Raw genomic sequence first — 17,501 nt, 5'->3', positions numbered from 1 at the left:
ATAAGAACAGTTTTTCGTTAGTTATAAATACGTTCGTTTATAACTAATTTCATCTAAGATTCTTGATGACTAATTTTAATATTATATTTCTCACATAAATGATTAATAAAACTCCTAATACCTCGTCAATTTTAATGTTTATAAGCTGTCACTTATAAAATCATACATAAGTTTAACTAGAAATCACTGAGAAAGGAGCTGTACAAGATCTGTATATGCATGACCCTTCGTCAACTCACACTATTCGCTCCGTGCATGACACGCAGCGCCGCCCTCAGTGTCAGAATCGCGCAATACCGTACCCTTGTATGATTAAATTGTAGCACTGTCGCTTATAGGAAAAAGTATTATTTATTGAATAAGACGTACATACTGCTATCGCGTAAACATCAGCACCCTAAAAAATGGATATGATTATGCAAACAGGCTTTAAAAGTATAAGTTGCAACATAGTTTTAAATAATGAAACGCTGAAAAAAGCTAAAAAATTAGTAGAAAGTGGCACGTTGCCTACGTACAGAAATATGTAAATAAAGGAGTCGGTCATCTGATCAATTGCAATGTTGTGAGACAAACAACTGTCAGCTTAAATCCATACAAAGTAGAATTATCTGTAAGTACATTATTGCCTATGCTTGACAAATGTAGGTTATGGTAACATATACATAAATGTGTGCCGCAAACTGCAATCAGGACTGTAAAATTTTCATGATAATTTTACTTATAATCAATAATAATAATAAAAAAAATTCCGTAGGTTAGGTACGAACTTTTGTCTCCTAACTGCCCTAATCCACAGCTCCTTCTGTTTTGTTTCATAGGGTCTACTTGGGAATGGATACAGCACCACCCCCTGCTTTTCTTTTTTGTTGCAATTAACAACGCAACAATGCCTCGTACGCATTTCGTTACTTTGTAAGCGTAAACACTGATTCAGAGTATACAGCTAGCGGCAGCCTATGTCGACTGCTTAGAGTTCTTGCTCTCACGTATACAACATAACAGATAAGTATGTGTGTTGTGTACTATATGACAGATGATATTTAATAACCCATTATTTGAAATTTCGGGCGATTTGAAGTGCCTAGCAAAATTATTCATCCGTATTATAGACCCGATTTGGCTAAATAACATTTTTTTTCCACCTTCGATTTCTCAACTAATTACTTTAAATAAATTAATATCTTTTCTCATATAAGACAACGCTTACTGTAAGATTCATGGGGGTACGGGTTCGCCAACTTTGCTCACCTACTGCGCTGCAGTCGTTTTTTTTATCCCCTCCAACCTGATGCACGGAGCGAATACGCAACGGTACAACTGTACTTTGAAACACTACACTACTTTGACAGCTACCCAGGCTGATCGGACTAAGATAATTTCTATCCCAATCCAAGACAGCAGACGTGATCTGGCAAAGCTACTGTAGGGGGACAAAAAACTTTAGCACCAAATCTTTCTCAGTATAAAATTTTTTTTTTAATTTTAAGGGATAACCTTTCTTTTCTTAAAAAATTTATCGATTTAAAAAAAATCTTAATACACAGTTAAGCAGGTTTTGAGTGGTTTTTCTTGTAATTTTTTAATGAGTATATGAATTTACAATCAACTTTAACGTGGAAAACATTTGAAAGTACAAGCTTCAGCAGTTTTCCAAAAATTGTTAAAGTTAAAAAACAAAACATTTTTCCACAAGCTGTTTTAAAAAATGTATTATCTTATCATGATGGTAGTGACCCTACCTAAACAAATCAAATTTTTTTTTTAATGTTACGAAAAAAGGTTGTATTATTTTACCAAGCTAATGAAGTCTCAAGATTGATTTACTTATCTTAAGTTTTAATTTAGGAAGACATATACTAAAAAGGGGAGCAAACATCTTTTTCTAACCCATCATGAGCTCGCTTTGTTAAAAAGTAAAAAATAAGGCTTTTTTTTATGCCGATGCAGAACAATTTAATAATTATCTAAGAAAAAATATATCCATGTATTTTTAGGTATTCTGCACTGAGTTGCCTATATTCTTGCGTGAACACAAAAACGGAATGTATCGAGCAGACGTTTATTTTATCTGTAAGACGCTGGCTGAAGCTCCAATATTTATTGCAGTACCACTATTATTTACAACTATATCTTACCCTATGATTGGTCTGTACCCAGATTTCAAGCATTTTGCAGTAGCAGTAATTATTGTGACATTAGTAGCCAATGTTTCTACATCTTTTGGTACGTATTTTATAATTATCTTTAAAATTTGTCTTTATGGCTTATGCATATACAAGTAACATTTAACATAATTATATTTGGTAGTGGTATAAAGTTACGTTACTGAAGCTATAGATTGTAAGTAGTATGGGACAGTAATTTTAAGACTCTTCTCGCGTCATTGACTAGTGACAGCTGAGGGGGCCCTGGGTATCTGTTTGATCAAAGAAGCTGTAGCCAAGCTGTCAATGAAGGGGATAGTTGCTGAAAATTAGTCAAAGTAAAATATTTCAAGACTGTAAATTATGATTGTATGTTGAGGATGACATACAAATATCTGATAGTCAATGACCTCCAGTTATTTAACAATATAAAATTACTTATCTATAAATAGAAAACAATCCTGTCAAACAGTCAACAAAAGTAACTTAAGTATTATTACGGGACACTAAAAGCACAAAACTTGGCAGTAGAATGTGCCCGGGTATTACTACGGGACACTAAAAGCACAAAACTTGGCAGTAGAATGTGCTAGAGTACTTATATTAAAATTAAATATATTGTTCTTGATTCTAGCATGGACAGCTGAAGAGTTCCAAACTTCCCAACTTTTTCTAGAACTATATCGAGATTAATGAAAGTTGATGCATTTTTAGAAGTTGCTAACCTGTTACAAGCAGTGGGTGAAAACCATGGAGTGCTTCAATCAGTAGATTTTATTATTAACTGTTTAGCATTATCTGGCCTAGCGTAAGGGCAAATCACTTCTGTAGAATGCATTGTCTTATTTATCAAGGTTTATCACTTATAAACACAATCTACAGCACAGCTTAGAGTTTTTTTTTAAACATGATGACAGCAAAAGGATCATTACAACAAGGAAAAATTGAAATAATAAACAGAAGTCATCTTTAAAAGTTATTATTTGAAGCTCTAAGACTTTGTCCAGTAAATTTTACTGTTAATTATCTTGAAAGTAGATATGAAGAGCACATTTTCTATGTCATGTAGAGCATTATACGATACATGCATGATGACAGCTTCGCTATCAAACAAGAGAAACCCATGAATAATAAACACGTTAAATAAGTATTTTTTCAGTCCTGCAGTTCCTTCTGTCAAGTTTTATAGTGGTTTAATGACCCAATGTAGAATAAACCAATACTTAACACCTACCAAAACATTCCGGTTCGTGACAAATTATAACTTTTGTCGCTTAAGTGTGTTTAAATATCTACGATGGAATTAAATTTTTTTCTGATTTTTTGTAAATAGCCATATCTGCCATTCTAAATGGTATGCAGCAAACTTATCATCGAAGACAATATCAGAAAAGTACGGGATGAAAGAAAAAAGCATGTAACAGCACGTAAGAAGTCATAGGAAATATGGAGGAAAAAGTTATAGTGGTGGTAGTCCAGACATGAGAGAGTCGATTAAAAAAAAGTTTTTCTCAGGTAGTGAAATCTACAATTATCTCACAATTTGAGTCTATTTCTAACGTGTTTTCACACTTCAAGTAAACGAAGCAATTTATGGTAAAACAACTCAAGGCCTACTCAAAACGTACTTGAATTGTAAAGAAGCCATTATTTCAGCTAAGTCTTAACAACCCACAGAGTGTGCTGAAAGATTTGGTGTAAGATCAAACACAAAAACATGATACCCTTGCAGGTAACCTTTTGGTGAGTACTGCATTTCTCATACATATAATGAATTCTTATACCTTAAAATAATGCATGACAGTCTTTTAAAAAACATAGATCCACGTCGTGTAAAAATAGTTTGTCTTGGTTTTTTCGAAGTTGGTACTTTATCAACTTATTATGACTAACAATTCATGATGTTATTTCAGATATTCATGAGATTAAGTGATTTATCTCAATGAAAAGCTTTATTGCAGGCAAAAGGTTGTGTTGTTCTTCTTTGTCACTGTTTAGGAGTAACTTTTTTTGAACAGTTGCTACATATATCACTTAACATTGTGATTAATGAAAGGAATCTTTTGCTTTCTTGAACTACTTGACAAATAAATAATAAATATCATGAAGTAAATAAGTAAATGAAATAAGTAATCACACTAGATCCTTTTAAGCTCCTCATTTATTTACAAAATTGCAACATTTAAAAAGTGTAGTAAGCTACCCTTTCGTGTGTAGCCAAAAATATAATCAAGGCCAATGTATGAGACACTTTTTGTCTAGTTTTAACTATAGTGATTACTACTGTTGAAATCGCAGATAAAAAAAAATACCAATCAAACAGAAAAATTGCATGCACAAATGTACATGAATAGGAATTATGTTGATTAAATTAATAACTTTTTATCTGACGTAGGCCACATTTTCATCTTAAGGGTTAATGAATTATTTGTGTGCCCTGCATATTGTACTCTCTTATCAGGATGGGCAATAAAAGGTGTTATAAATGCACAGGGGATACTTATACGAAAAACGAAGTGGTCGTAAAATTTAAAGGCAAATGTATGCGTAACGCACAAGTCAATCAGAATAAAAACAACTACAGCAATATTAGAAGTACATGCGGATGCAGAAGGCACAAAGATGACAAAACTTAAGATCTTTTAACACAATAACAGTTAATATGTAACAAAGCTCAAAGATCAATACATTAGTTACGCATGTACATCCCCCAAGGACACTCTAGCGCACAGTCATGCACTAAATGATGGTTTTAATCTGCAAGTGTCAATAAACTTCTTAAATAACACTTATTTAACGTTTCTTTATCTTTTAAGGTTTTAAAAATCAAACAACTTATGCTGTTAAATTTAAGACACTATATAAAGATTCACTTAGTATCATAACACAGTTTACTGACACTCGCAGATCCAAACCATAATTAAATTTATGATGACTGCACATGAGTGTATTTGGAAGATGCTTACTTACCTACAGTTATTTCTGTCTTTCTGTTTTCTGTTTTATGGTCTGGATAGAAAGATGTAATGGTAGGTAAGTATATGTGCGTTAATCATTAAGCTCTGTTACGGATACACTTTGAGATCGTAAGTAGATCTTAAGTTCTTTTAACTTTGCCCGTCCTATTCCCATATGTATTTCTAATACTGCTGTAGTTGTCATTATTCTGCTTATATTGCGAGGTACACATACTTATGCCTTTGAATTTTACTACTACTTCTTGCTCCTTCACCATATAAATATGCCCTGCGCATATGTAACACCTCTTATTACTTGTCCTGACAAAAGAGTACAAAATCTAAAGCACACAAGTAACTTATTAATTCTCAAGATGTCATTGCCATTCGCAAAAGTTTTAAAAAAAATTATTTTTAAAATTTTAAAAGAAATAACGCTGTATTACAGCTCAAGTTTATTTTTAAATTTAATATCAAATTTTTAATTTTAAACATCAAAAAATTACTAAAAAAGCCTTTGATTCACAAAACATTTTTTAAAATTTCTATCTGATATTAGAGATGGAAAAATGAAATCATTGTAAGTGTCAAATAAATTTAAAACAATAAATGTTTTTTTTTATATTTTTGGCAAATATATTAACTTCACAATACGTAACGTTATACTTTCTTCTTATAACAAACATAATTACTTATTAAACTTTAGTGATGTAATGCAAAAGCTTAATGACTGACGATAGTTCTTGTGAAAGTAGATGATAAAAAAAAAAACCAAAAGTTTAATATCAAAAAAACAAAAAAATAATGTACACACAAATTTCAATGAATGTATGTTTCTTATAACAATCACTTTTTTTACTTGATTTGTTGATTTAAAATCATCAGTGTTGAATACAATGTCTGTAACTATGTAGTTGTATAAAACAATTTATTAAAATTTACATGCTAGCCTTAGCCCGTGTTTTGACACATGCACACTGTAAGTGGTGGGTCACCTAGTCGCAAGAGAGGGGTACATATGGGAGTGCTTAGCTGCTGCGGCTGTGACAGTCCAATTTTTTTGATATTCTTTGAGACCTTTTTCAATGAAATTTATAAAGTACTGTTATAGTATAATACTCATATGTGTGAAGATAATACACAGATTTTCTCGCAATAAAAAGTCTCATTATGAGTCCGTTATTGCAAAAACGCCAATTTCTTACATCTCGGCTTTACAGTAAGCTCAATAATTTTTTCTTACAAATTTGTGCTTTTTATGACAAATCCAATGATGTTTAAAAGAAAAAGTTTTATGCAAAACTGAATAAGATATTTGCAATCGTTAAAGCTGCAAAATACAATTATCGCTGGCAAATGTCAAAATTAACAAAAATAAATTTTCTCATATTTGATATTATAACTAACATTTAATACGATAATTTTATTAAAGCAAATCGTATTTAAACTGACCATACAGTTTTTTTTACCACTTCGAAGTCTCACTTTGAAAAATTAACTAACAAAAAACCAACAATTATTGTAAAATTTTACCAATAACTATTTGCTATACAACTTTAAAATTTTATAAGTTCTTAAAAAAAGAAATGAAGTCTATTTTTGAGTTGTACAAAACTGTTTTCTCCATACCTGGGAAAATTCAGTAAGGGATTAATCATTTTTTTTTCTGGAAAACGTAAGATTAAAAGATTTTTTGGGCCTGGAACTAATACTCTACTGAATCGTGTTTTACATTCCTCAAAGTTAAAGGCAAAAACTGCTGTCACACTTTTATTTTATGACCTTCTAACCATGCAAGTGCTTGGATTACTGCACTTATGAATAAGTTTGGTGAATCCTTCCACTTTCTTTACATTTTTTGTACTAATACTTATAATCTGAGATCGAAGATCACATATCGTTTGCATCTTTATGTATTATGACATAAAAAATCTATATTTCAGGTCCATTGCTGTGGTGCTACGTGCCAAAGCAAGATTTTCTAAAATAACACTTTGAAGACATAGTGGGCACATGGAAATGTTTAGTCACAGCTAAGGGCGTTGCAGTGCTGCGGGCAAAACAGCGCGCGCAGACAGCAAAAGGAACTAAGAGCGATTACTGTATGGTTCAACAGTTATTTAAAAGTGCCTTAATATGTAATGTGACAAGAATTTTTCGGCTGGAAAAACCGCCGTCCCGAATTCCCTCACAAAACTCGCTTACTTACTCCTTCTCGTCCCTCTCTACTGGATTCCTCTCCTCCGGGAGGTCTGCCGCCGGTGCTCGGCTCGGAAACGCCGAACACTCCTGAAAAGGAAACTAGAAGGGGACTTTGGGGCACCAAATACACAAAAACAATAACTCCCTGGTTTCACTTTCACAGCGCATGCGCTATTTATTCTCCCTTCTCTACTCTATACAAGTCCCACCTCTCACTCTTTCTCTCTCTCTCTCTGTATAAATATATGTATATATAGTTCCAATGTCCTCGAGGTAGATGTCCTGGGTTGAGCGACTCCTGGTCGTCTTCCGCCGGCCTTAACCTTTATCCGGTTGGTGGTGACCCGTACCTAAATTTCTCCTTCACACGCACACGCTCGCACACAATCCCACTCACACCTCTTATCTCTCGACCTTTCTCTAGTGCCCTACACCCTGACACCACCACTACCCACGACTACACTCCCTTTTTACGCCTACACACACTCACCCGCGCCCGCTCAGATCGTCCCAACACTATCCCGTATACCACCCGGTGCACTATTTACAGCACACTTACCTCCTGGTTATCCTTGCAGGGTACGACTACCTGGAACTTGTCTCACTCGTCGTGACGGCTTGGCCGTGCTCTCGGCCTCGGGCGATCTCCGTTGTTCTTGCCCGATGGTCTCTCGCAAATTCTCCTTTTCCCTAGCCTCAGCTGCTCTCTGGTTACACCCGATCTTGACCCCGCTCTCGTCGATCTCTTCCTCTGCCCTATCACTTCCCTATCTCTCACCAATACTTCTGTTTTGTCTACTCTGCTCTAAAGATTCTTGCGTTGTTGTCTCGCGGATACTCGTCACTATTCTATTTTCTCTCTCTCTCTCTCGTGGCTGCTATAATTCTCCTTGACTCTGCTCTCTCTGATGGCTCTCGCGGTACTGCTGCGTTATGGCAGTGCACTTCGACAGATGCGCGCGCCCCTCCCGTGTATACGAAAAATCTCCAACACGCCTAAAAACCGGTAAATTTTTGGAGGTTTCCAAAACTAGGGAATTGACGCGGCCGCTCGGTGCTCACACCTCTCTCACGTGTCGCAGCCCTCGCCTCTCTCTCCATCTCTACCTTGCACACATGCTCACCCAATCATACCTCACACACTTTTAATCCCTTTTATGGTCTTCGGTCCTTCTTTCTCCTCTGGCTCGTAGTCCGTGGCACCGAGAACACACATTAAGTAATGTGTTATAGCTTTACATATAGAAAATATATATGTTATTCTAGGACTAGGTAGCCGCCGATGACTTGCCCCGAAATCTAGGTATACAGTGACGTGATAGCTTTAGCTACCACGTCACAAACCCTCCTCCTCAGCTAGACATTCCCCCGAATGTCCAAGCCGTAAATCATCGACGACCACCTTATTTTAGAACGAAACGACGCTTACGACTCTAGCGATGGTTTCTGGTCTCTCTTTATATGGGTCCCTGGGTTTCCTGTAATAAATAATTATTAATCTGGCCCAGCGCTTCCCTTATTCGTCTCTATCTCTCTCTCTCTCTCCCACTTCCTGTTTATGCAGTTCTTCCTCCCTTGATCTCCTCTCGGTCTCTTGATCTTCTCTTTCTTTCTTGATCTTCCCTTTTTCTCTTGATCTTTTCTTTCTCTCTTGATCTTCCCTTTTTCTCTTGATCTTCTCTTTCTCTCTTGATCTTCCCTTTTTCTCTTGATCTTTTCTTTATCTCTTAATCTTCTCTTTCTCTCTTGATCTTCTCTTTCTTTTTTTTTCTTATCTTCTCTTTCTCTCTTGATCTTCTCTTTCTCTCTTGATCTTCTCTTTCTTTTTTTTTTGATCTTCTCTTTCTCTCTTGATCTTCTCTTCCTCTCTCTCTTTCTTTGGTGTCTTCGCCCTCTCTCTGCTCCTTAACTCTCACCCCTTTCACAGGTTCACCATCTCTTAGTATTCCATTTCTTTCAACTCTCTCTCCCTCCCTCTGTTCTCCTTCTCTCTCTCTCTATTTCTCGGTTTATCAAACCGTAGAACAAATGAATTCGCTTCGTTCTCATTTCTTTGTCTATATTTATGTCCGCCTCCTTTCTTCTCGGGTTTATTCCTTCTCCTCTTTTTTTCTGTTCTAGTCAACTTGTCTTTCCTGATTTTCTCTTCCCTTCTCTCTTCAATCTTTACTCCTCCTTGGACTTGGGTTGACTTCACCTGATCTGCAAAAAAAAACGAACGAAACCGGCAGACTTTTGCCAGAATATCTTAAATTCCCCCCTATCTCCCAGGATTTGGTTATCCTAAGCTAATCATCTCGTTTGCTATGACACATGCACCCTCCTCACGACTGCTCTTTCTCTCGTTTCATTTCTAATCTAGACCTTTGGCGACTTGGTGTTGTTACGCTAGCCTACACCCCCGTCCCCTAATTGGTCGAGATATCCTTAATACTAGTACAATCGACACATTTCGTATCTTCTGACGAATTCCCTAACCCCTTTAATGGATGTAACTCTCCCTCAAAGACTCGAAATAACCCCCGACTCAACCGTAGATCTAGATCAAACGCCTCCTGAAAATCGCGTCCGAACACTATATCTTGATTAATTTCGTTAACCGCTTTAACCGGTATCTCTCTATTATGACCATCGATTTCGCAACTAATTCTCAAAGTGCCCAATGCTTTAGAGAAAGTATTATTAACCCCAACAATCACCACATTAGTTGGCTCCAAATGTTCTTTGAATCGTTCCGCTAATTTGGGTCCAATAATCAAAGACTGAGCTTCGGTATCTAGAAGAGCGCCGTACTCTTCCCCTCCCCACCTCACCAAAAGATACGATAGGTTTTCGCTTTTCGCACTCGAAATGCTCTCATACGATCCTCCTTCGGCTAAATGTCCTTCTCTATCTTTTACCTTATTTCTTGTATTTTGTACGCCTTCCAACTCAAACAAACTAGACGCTTCTAATCTACAGCTGTCTGGCACTACTTTAGTTGTCGAAAGAACCGCACTCTGGTTACGTTTCCCCGAAATGTCCCTATCCTTATCTTCAAAGACCTTATCAAAAAAATCTTGAAGATCCTCTACGTTGATCTGATGAGGCTCACCTTCCTTCTTGGAAGTCGAAACCTTCTCTCCTTTTTCTTGTCGCTTGATTTCCCAATCTGTGGTCATCCTAGCATTCTCAGAATCTGGCTCAAAGACTTTCTCATTATAACGAACTCTTTTCGTTTTTAAGTCTCGATCCCCCTCAAAATTATCCACTTGGACGTCGCCGTCTTTGTCCAGACCCGATACTTTCTTCGTGTACCAAACCGATTCCTTTTTCTCGTTCACTTTTGGTTTCCACTCTCTTTCCCGTGACTGCCATATTGGATCTCGGTCTTTCCACGCGACCAACATCCCCCTCGTTTTTCCCATATCTCTATCCCTACTCGGAGACCACACCTCTAACCTTTCACTCATCCCCCCTTGGTTACCCTTCGGTTCCTCTTTCGCTGCAGCTTCTCTTAACTTTAACGCTTGTTCCGCGCTCCTTTTTCTCAGCCGGTCTAAACTTTTCTGAGAGAATTCAGCCGCTTCCTGAGCATCGTTAGTCGCTTGCACTCGCTCATCCTCTGACGGTATCCCCGTCCGTTTGCCCTTACTCTTACTCTGTGGCTCTTGGAGAGTCTTTCTAGGGACCAAAACCAATTGGCCATCTGCTCCCAAAATCCACGTTTTTTCGCTGTTGGTTCTCTGCCCTTCGTTCCCCTCAAATATTCCTGAATTCCTTACTTCATTTTCAACCTCTCCCTTATATCTCGTCTCGGTCTTATTCTCCTCTAAATCTCGCCTCGGACGGAGCGCGGGGGTTGCAGAAGTTAACTCGTTTAATTCTGGCCCCCGCACGCCCCGTTTCCCATTGTTTTTCGCCAAAACACACACTTGGGACAGGACGAGAAGACTACTCCTGGAGTACCACAAACCTGACACTCGACTGTTGGCTTAGGCTCGAGATTCCCAAGGGGTCTCTTCGACGGGCAATTTCGTGCCAGGTGTCCTTTGTTCCCACAGGTGTAGCACAGCACCTCCGGGCATTGTGCGGAACGATGACCCACGGCCCGGCAGGTATAGCACGTGGTATAGAACCCACTCCCTCCCGTAGCTTCGTCTCGGCTGGCCGTCTGCTTAGGGACGGCTCCCTGTTGAGCCCCGTGGGCCGTTGGTCCCGTCAGCTGGCCCCCCTCCTTGACGTTAGTCGGGGACTTCGCGGTCGCCCAATTGTTCCAGGGTATCGGCTTTCCATACTGGGCCCACGGTGGACGGTTCTGGGCTTGCGCGAAACTCGCGATTAACTCTGGAGGTAGATCAAAGAACAGAGATACGTTTCCCTCTGGGCTCTTTGTCTCCTTCCTAACCTCACTATCTCCACTCACTTGTTTATTTCCTATCTTGCCGTTCTTCCTCCCCTTGTTTCCCGTCTTCTTAGTTGACGCATTCTCCCCCTTTGACTCTTCTTCTTCACTGGCGTCAGCCACGCACGCGATCTTAGTCTTGACAACTGGAGCTCCAGAGAACCCTGCACCGGGTACGTGCATTTTGTCCGCTGGTGGGGGCGGGACATAGCGGCTGTCCAGCTCCTTCTGTCTCTCCCACCACAAACCATAAGTCTCGATATCATCTAGACTCATGACCAGTCTGTCAGACATCGCCCGGCGATACTCCGACAACAAGTTCCGTCGCGCCAGTTCTACTACCGATCTCGTAGAGGGTGGCACCATAAATCGTGAGACGATGTATTTGAATTTCGATAAAAACACCGCAATCCTCTCGGTCTTGGCTTGGGTGCGGCGGCGCAAATCATCCCACAAATCCTCTTCGTCATATTCTCCAATGAACTGTCTCTTGAAAGACACCTTGAACTCCTCCCAGTCTCGCAGCTCTCCTTTAACCGTACGGAACCAGCGGCTCGCCCCCTTTGATAACACGCAAGGCAATGCGTTCAGAAGTTCTCGGTCGCTGAATTCCGCGCTTCCTTGACAGTCCTCTAATTGTTCCAAAAACTCTTTAGCATCCTCACCTCTATCCTCACCCGAAAACTTCACTCCCCAACCCTTGAGAAGTTTGACTGCCTGAGATCGGGGACCGTTTGTCCTATAACCTTCCATGGGGCTACTCGTCTCCCTGGCACTGACCCTTGGGTCTCTCTCGTTGAATCCGTAGCCACTGGCTCCGACGGAGACACCGGACTTTCTCTTCTCTCGGAATTCGATCCCTCCCCACGTGATAACTCCCTCTGTATCAACTCGCCGGTGGTACTGAGTTGGGTCATCCGCTGAGTGCTGTGTTCTAATTTCCCCTCCCCTCCGTCCGCAAGCACGTCCTCTTCGTACCAGGGTACCCTTTCATCATCTGGCTCCATCTCTAACATCAATACTCAGAGAAACCTATCCCTCACAGCGGCCTCCGTCCCCTCGGTACTAAATCCCCTAAAAAACAATTATCCCTCTAGTGCCTCTAGTGGCATTCTCCTGATGCTACGCCTGAGTGCGCGCAGCTCCCGTGTATTTATAAGTGCCTGCATTGTTTCGTCATGCGGCGCCATTTCGTTTCCTATACTATAACCTCAGAAAACCCCGAATGTTGAACGATCCTACCTAACGACGATACCCTGTTTGCGTATCGTCGCCTACCCGCACTTGTCGCCGACAGTCTCTAAACACCACAAACAAATATGGAAAATTTTACATATATATATATGTATGTATGTGTATATATATATATATATATATATATATATATATATATATATATATATATATATATATATATATATATATATATATATATATATATATATATATATATAAATAAAGAAAAATATTCTTAAAATGACTTATTGCCTTATTGCTTAATATTTATTCCCCCGATCCGAGCAACACTCTTAATTCGTCAACACTTTCACCCACACATTAAAATCTCACCCCAACTTTAAGCCCCAAAAGTCCCTTCCTAATCCTGCAGCATACTTCCCCACTTAAAGGGATGCCATTTGTGACAAGAATTTTTCGGCTGGAAAAACCGCCGTCCCGAATTCCCTCACAAAACTCGCTTACTTACTCCTTCTCGTCCCTCTCTACTGGATTCCTCTCCTCCGGGAGGTCTGCCGCCGGTGCTCGGCTCGGAAACGCCGAACACTCCTGAAAAGGAAACTAGAAGGGGACTTTGGGGCACCAAATACACAAAAACAATAACTCCCTGGTTTCACTTTCACAGCGCATGCGCTATTTATTCTCCCTTCTCTACTCTATACAAGTCCCACCTCTCACTCTCTCTCTCTCTCTCTCTGTATAAATATATGTATATATAGTTCCAATGTCCTCGAGGTAGATGTCCTGGGTTGAGCGACTCCTGGTCGTCTTCCGCCGGCCTTAACCTTTATCCGGTTGGTGGTGACCCGTACCTAAATTTCTCCTTCACACGCACACGCTCGCACACAATCCCACTCACACCTCTTATCTCTCGACCTTTCTCTAGTGCCCTACACCCTGACACCACCACTACCCACGACTACACTCCCTTTTTACGCCTACACACACTCACCCGCGCCCGCTCAGATCGTCCCAACACTATCCCGTATACCACCCGGTGCACTATTTACAGCACACTTACCTCCTGGTTATCCTTGCAGGGTACGACTACCTGGAACTTGTCTCACTCGTCGTGACGGCTTGGCCGTGCTCTCGGCCTCGGGCGATCTCCGTTGTTCTTGCCCGATGGTCTCTCGCAAATTCTCCTTTTCCCTAGCCTCAGCTGCTCTCTGGTTACACCCGATCTTGACCCCGCTCTCGTCGATCTCTTCCTCTGCCCTATCACTTCCCTATCTCTCACCAATACTTCTGTTTTGTCTACTCTGCTCTAAAGATTCTTGCGTTGTTGTCTCGCGGATACTCGTCACTATTCTATTTTCTCTCTCTCTCTCTCGTGGCTGCTATAATTCTCCTTGACTCTGCTCTCTCTGATGGCTCTCGCGGTACTGCTGCGTTATGGCAGTGCACTTCGACAGATGCGCGCGCCCCTCCCGTGTATACGAAAAATCTCCAACACGCCTAAAAACCGGTAAATTTTTGGAGGTTTCCAAAACTAGGGAATTGACGCGGCCGCTCGGTGCTCACACCTCTCTCACGTGTCGCAGCCCTCGCCTCTCTCTCCATCTCTACCTTGCACACATGCTCACCCAATCATACCTCACACACTTTTAATCCCTTTTATGGTCTTCGGTCCTTCTTTCTCCTCTGGCTCGTAGTCCGTGGCACCGAGAACACACATTAAGTAATGTGTTATAGCTTTACATATAGAAAATATATATGTTATTCTAGGACTAGGTAGCCGCCGATGACTTGCCCCGAAATATAGGTATACAGTGACGTGATGGCTTTAGCTTGGCTTCAGCCACCTATTCATTTCCAAAGAGCCCACCCTTAAACTCTGGCAACCCCCCACACCACACCACTTAATTAGGTAAAGTTCTATCAGTTTTTACCTAATTTTTTTGGTTAAGGTTTGGCTTAGCCCTTCCTCTATCCCCTCATTGTTAACCCTATCATTGGCTTACCCGGTAAGTTCTTCTTAGCATTTAAAAAAAGTTTCTTGTTTATTTAAATTAAAAACATATTTAAACATTTTTTCAACCTTAAGCTAGTGCTATGGTACGCTGGCTTGTTTTATCGTTTATTCTGCATTAGTTCAGTGATTGATTTATTTTGTATCTAAAAAACAATTTTTTTTTAATTTAAAATAAACTTTTTGAGGAGATTAGACTTTGTTTACATTGTTGAGAAATTGAGCTATAAATTGTTACAAGCATCACTTTAAAATTTGTCATAACATTTATAAGTAGCATACTCTACACGGTAACATGTTTTATTTTCTTTTTTTACGTGATTTAGAATTTTGTTATTAAAAAAGTTAAGGTCCTTTTTTTATAAGAAGAAAGTATAACATTATGTATTATGAAGTTATTATCTTTGCCAAAAATATTAAAACAAACATCAGTTGTTCTTCATTTTTTTCACACTTACTATGATTTCATTTTTCCTCCTTTAATATCTGATAGAATTTTTAAGAATTTCTTTGTAAATAAAAGGCTTTTTTTAGTAGTTTTTTGTAGTTTTAATTGAATTTGAACATTAAATTAAGCTTTAATAAAGTATTTCTTTCTTGTGACTATTAAATCTAGAGTAAAATCATTGACTCATTACTTTAAAGCCTATGTGAAGAATCATAATTTATTAATAGTATAGTCTGGGTAATGTTCTTATAGATAATTAATGTTTCTTTTAATATTTTTCACCACTTCCTTCATAGTTATTTACTCGATATAGTTTGTTAACACATTTTCATACCACCTTTTAGGTAGTGCTATGCTGCGCTGGTATTTTTTTCTCTTAAATTCTCAATACGTTACATAGTTGCATTATTAAATATGTAAGAAAAAGCATAACGTAATATTTTATACTTATTAAAAAAAAAAAAAAACGGATTATCTGATCAAATGTTTGAACCATGGACCTTCACGCTATATATAGGTGCTTTACCATCCTACTTTTTTTTCCTCTTCAATAACTGTGTTATTGAAGATGTACAAAAAAAATAACGTAATTTTTCTATACTGAATCAAAAAAAGAGCGAATAATCTGATAGAAAATTTAAACCATGGACCTTGCTGGTAGCCCTATTAACCACAAAAAAAGAGAAATCATGTGTTTTGTTTATAAAAATATGTTAAATATTTTAACAAACTTTACCATTTTGTCTATACTCTAGATAATGCGCGTCGTTCGAACGAATAAAGTATTTGCAATACGAACTCTGAATAAGTTTAAAATTAAATATATTATTTTAATACTTATGTATTTATGTTCCAATCTAACGTTTTAACGTTACAACTGTAATTTTAAAGAATAAATTAATTAGTAAAAAAAATTTTTTTTGCAGTTACAGATTAACGATTAATGATAACAGTAAACGTAATAATAATATTAACGTTAAGTAAAATAATATGATTGTGTTTTTTTTACAAAAAAAGCAGAATAAAATAATTTTTGTAACGAAACTTAATATGTAACATAACAGTATTTTAAAAATAAATCTATGGATTTAATACATTTACGTTTTGTTTAAATGTACTGTGTAGTAGTGATAGGTACAATTTTATACTTTTGCACATGTATTGAAATCAGATCAAATTTTTACCTACCTTGAACTAGGCAACGTTAAGAGTCGGACAACCTTGTTTTAATTTTAAACCTATGTCTCATTCTATTCTAATTTAAATTTAGTTCTTATTTTTCCATCTTAACAATGTGACGTATGATAAACCATGCGACCACCGTGGATTCCTTAAATATAGTTCAATATTATAAAAACTAAGACCTAGCAATTTATTTATACTCATGGAAAATGCTTGGACTACGAAAAGTTTTTTTTTATGTAATATAAAAAGTAATGACGATGAATTTTAAATGTTTTGTTGATTTGACAAAATTGGTGTGACATTTTGGAATACAAAGCAACGTGTAACGATATAGCGGTTGAAATCTTCTTTTGAAATTCATTTTTCTGTTACTATTTTTTTTTTTTTCTTCAAATGGAAGAAATCGGTCTTAAATCTCCTTCTAAAACAATTAATTTGTCACTCATAAGAAAGGTACGCCAATCTAAACTCACCGATTTCAATGATCTTGATATATTATGGGATATGATGTGTATGTGGCCTATGAATCGGCTTGAGTTGGCAGTCCCATGGCTGCCGTGTCCAGGAGTTGAGGAGAAAGGTGAAGTAATTAAACGCTTGGTAACATTAACAAGAAAAGGTTTAATATTCACTGGTAAGAAAGGGCTTCTCAAAGAAGCTACAAAATGTGTGCTCGCAATGACGGTCGAGACTTCTCTGCTCGCGCAGCGGCCTGCACGGCGAGCAGAGACGCTGGAGGAAGAGAAGCGGAGGAAGGCTAAAGAGCCTACTCTTTTACCGACAGTTGCACAGCAGGGTCGGGTCCCTACAATATGTTGTAGAACTTTAAAAAAAAAAGAGACACGTTTTTTTTTTTTTTTCGGTGAAAAAACATATAAAGAGGGTAAAAATCACCCTGAAGTGAACCTATGAAAAAAGTTGTTTCTAAATATCTCGAGTTCTACTTCATATTTTTCAATAAAACAAAATG

At 38.1% G+C, this 17,501-nt stretch overlaps 1 protein-coding gene across 1 annotated transcript in view; it reads left to right on the top strand.

The window, feature by feature from the left end:
- LOC106645100 (protein white) overlaps positions 1-17,501 on the top strand; it is a 609,536-nt gene that overhangs the window by 479,537 nt on the left and 112,498 nt on the right. The window contains exon 8 of the mRNA XM_089592398.1: positions 1,998-2,226. Within this exon, the coding sequence (XP_089448524.1) occupies positions 1,998-2,226 (229 nt within the window). The remainder of the gene's footprint in view (positions 1-1,997; positions 2,227-17,501) is intronic.

The sequence above is a fragment of the Copidosoma floridanum genome, unplaced genomic scaffold (assembly GCF_036245765.1).
Source record: "Copidosoma floridanum isolate Cflo_tuat_1 unplaced genomic scaffold, Cflo_Japanese_pri ptg000016l, whole genome shotgun sequence".
Taxonomy (NCBI): domain Eukaryota; kingdom Metazoa; phylum Arthropoda; class Insecta; order Hymenoptera; family Encyrtidae; genus Copidosoma; species Copidosoma floridanum.
Note: the sequence above shows the minus strand (reverse complement) of the source record. Positions and strands in the feature narration are given on the sequence as shown.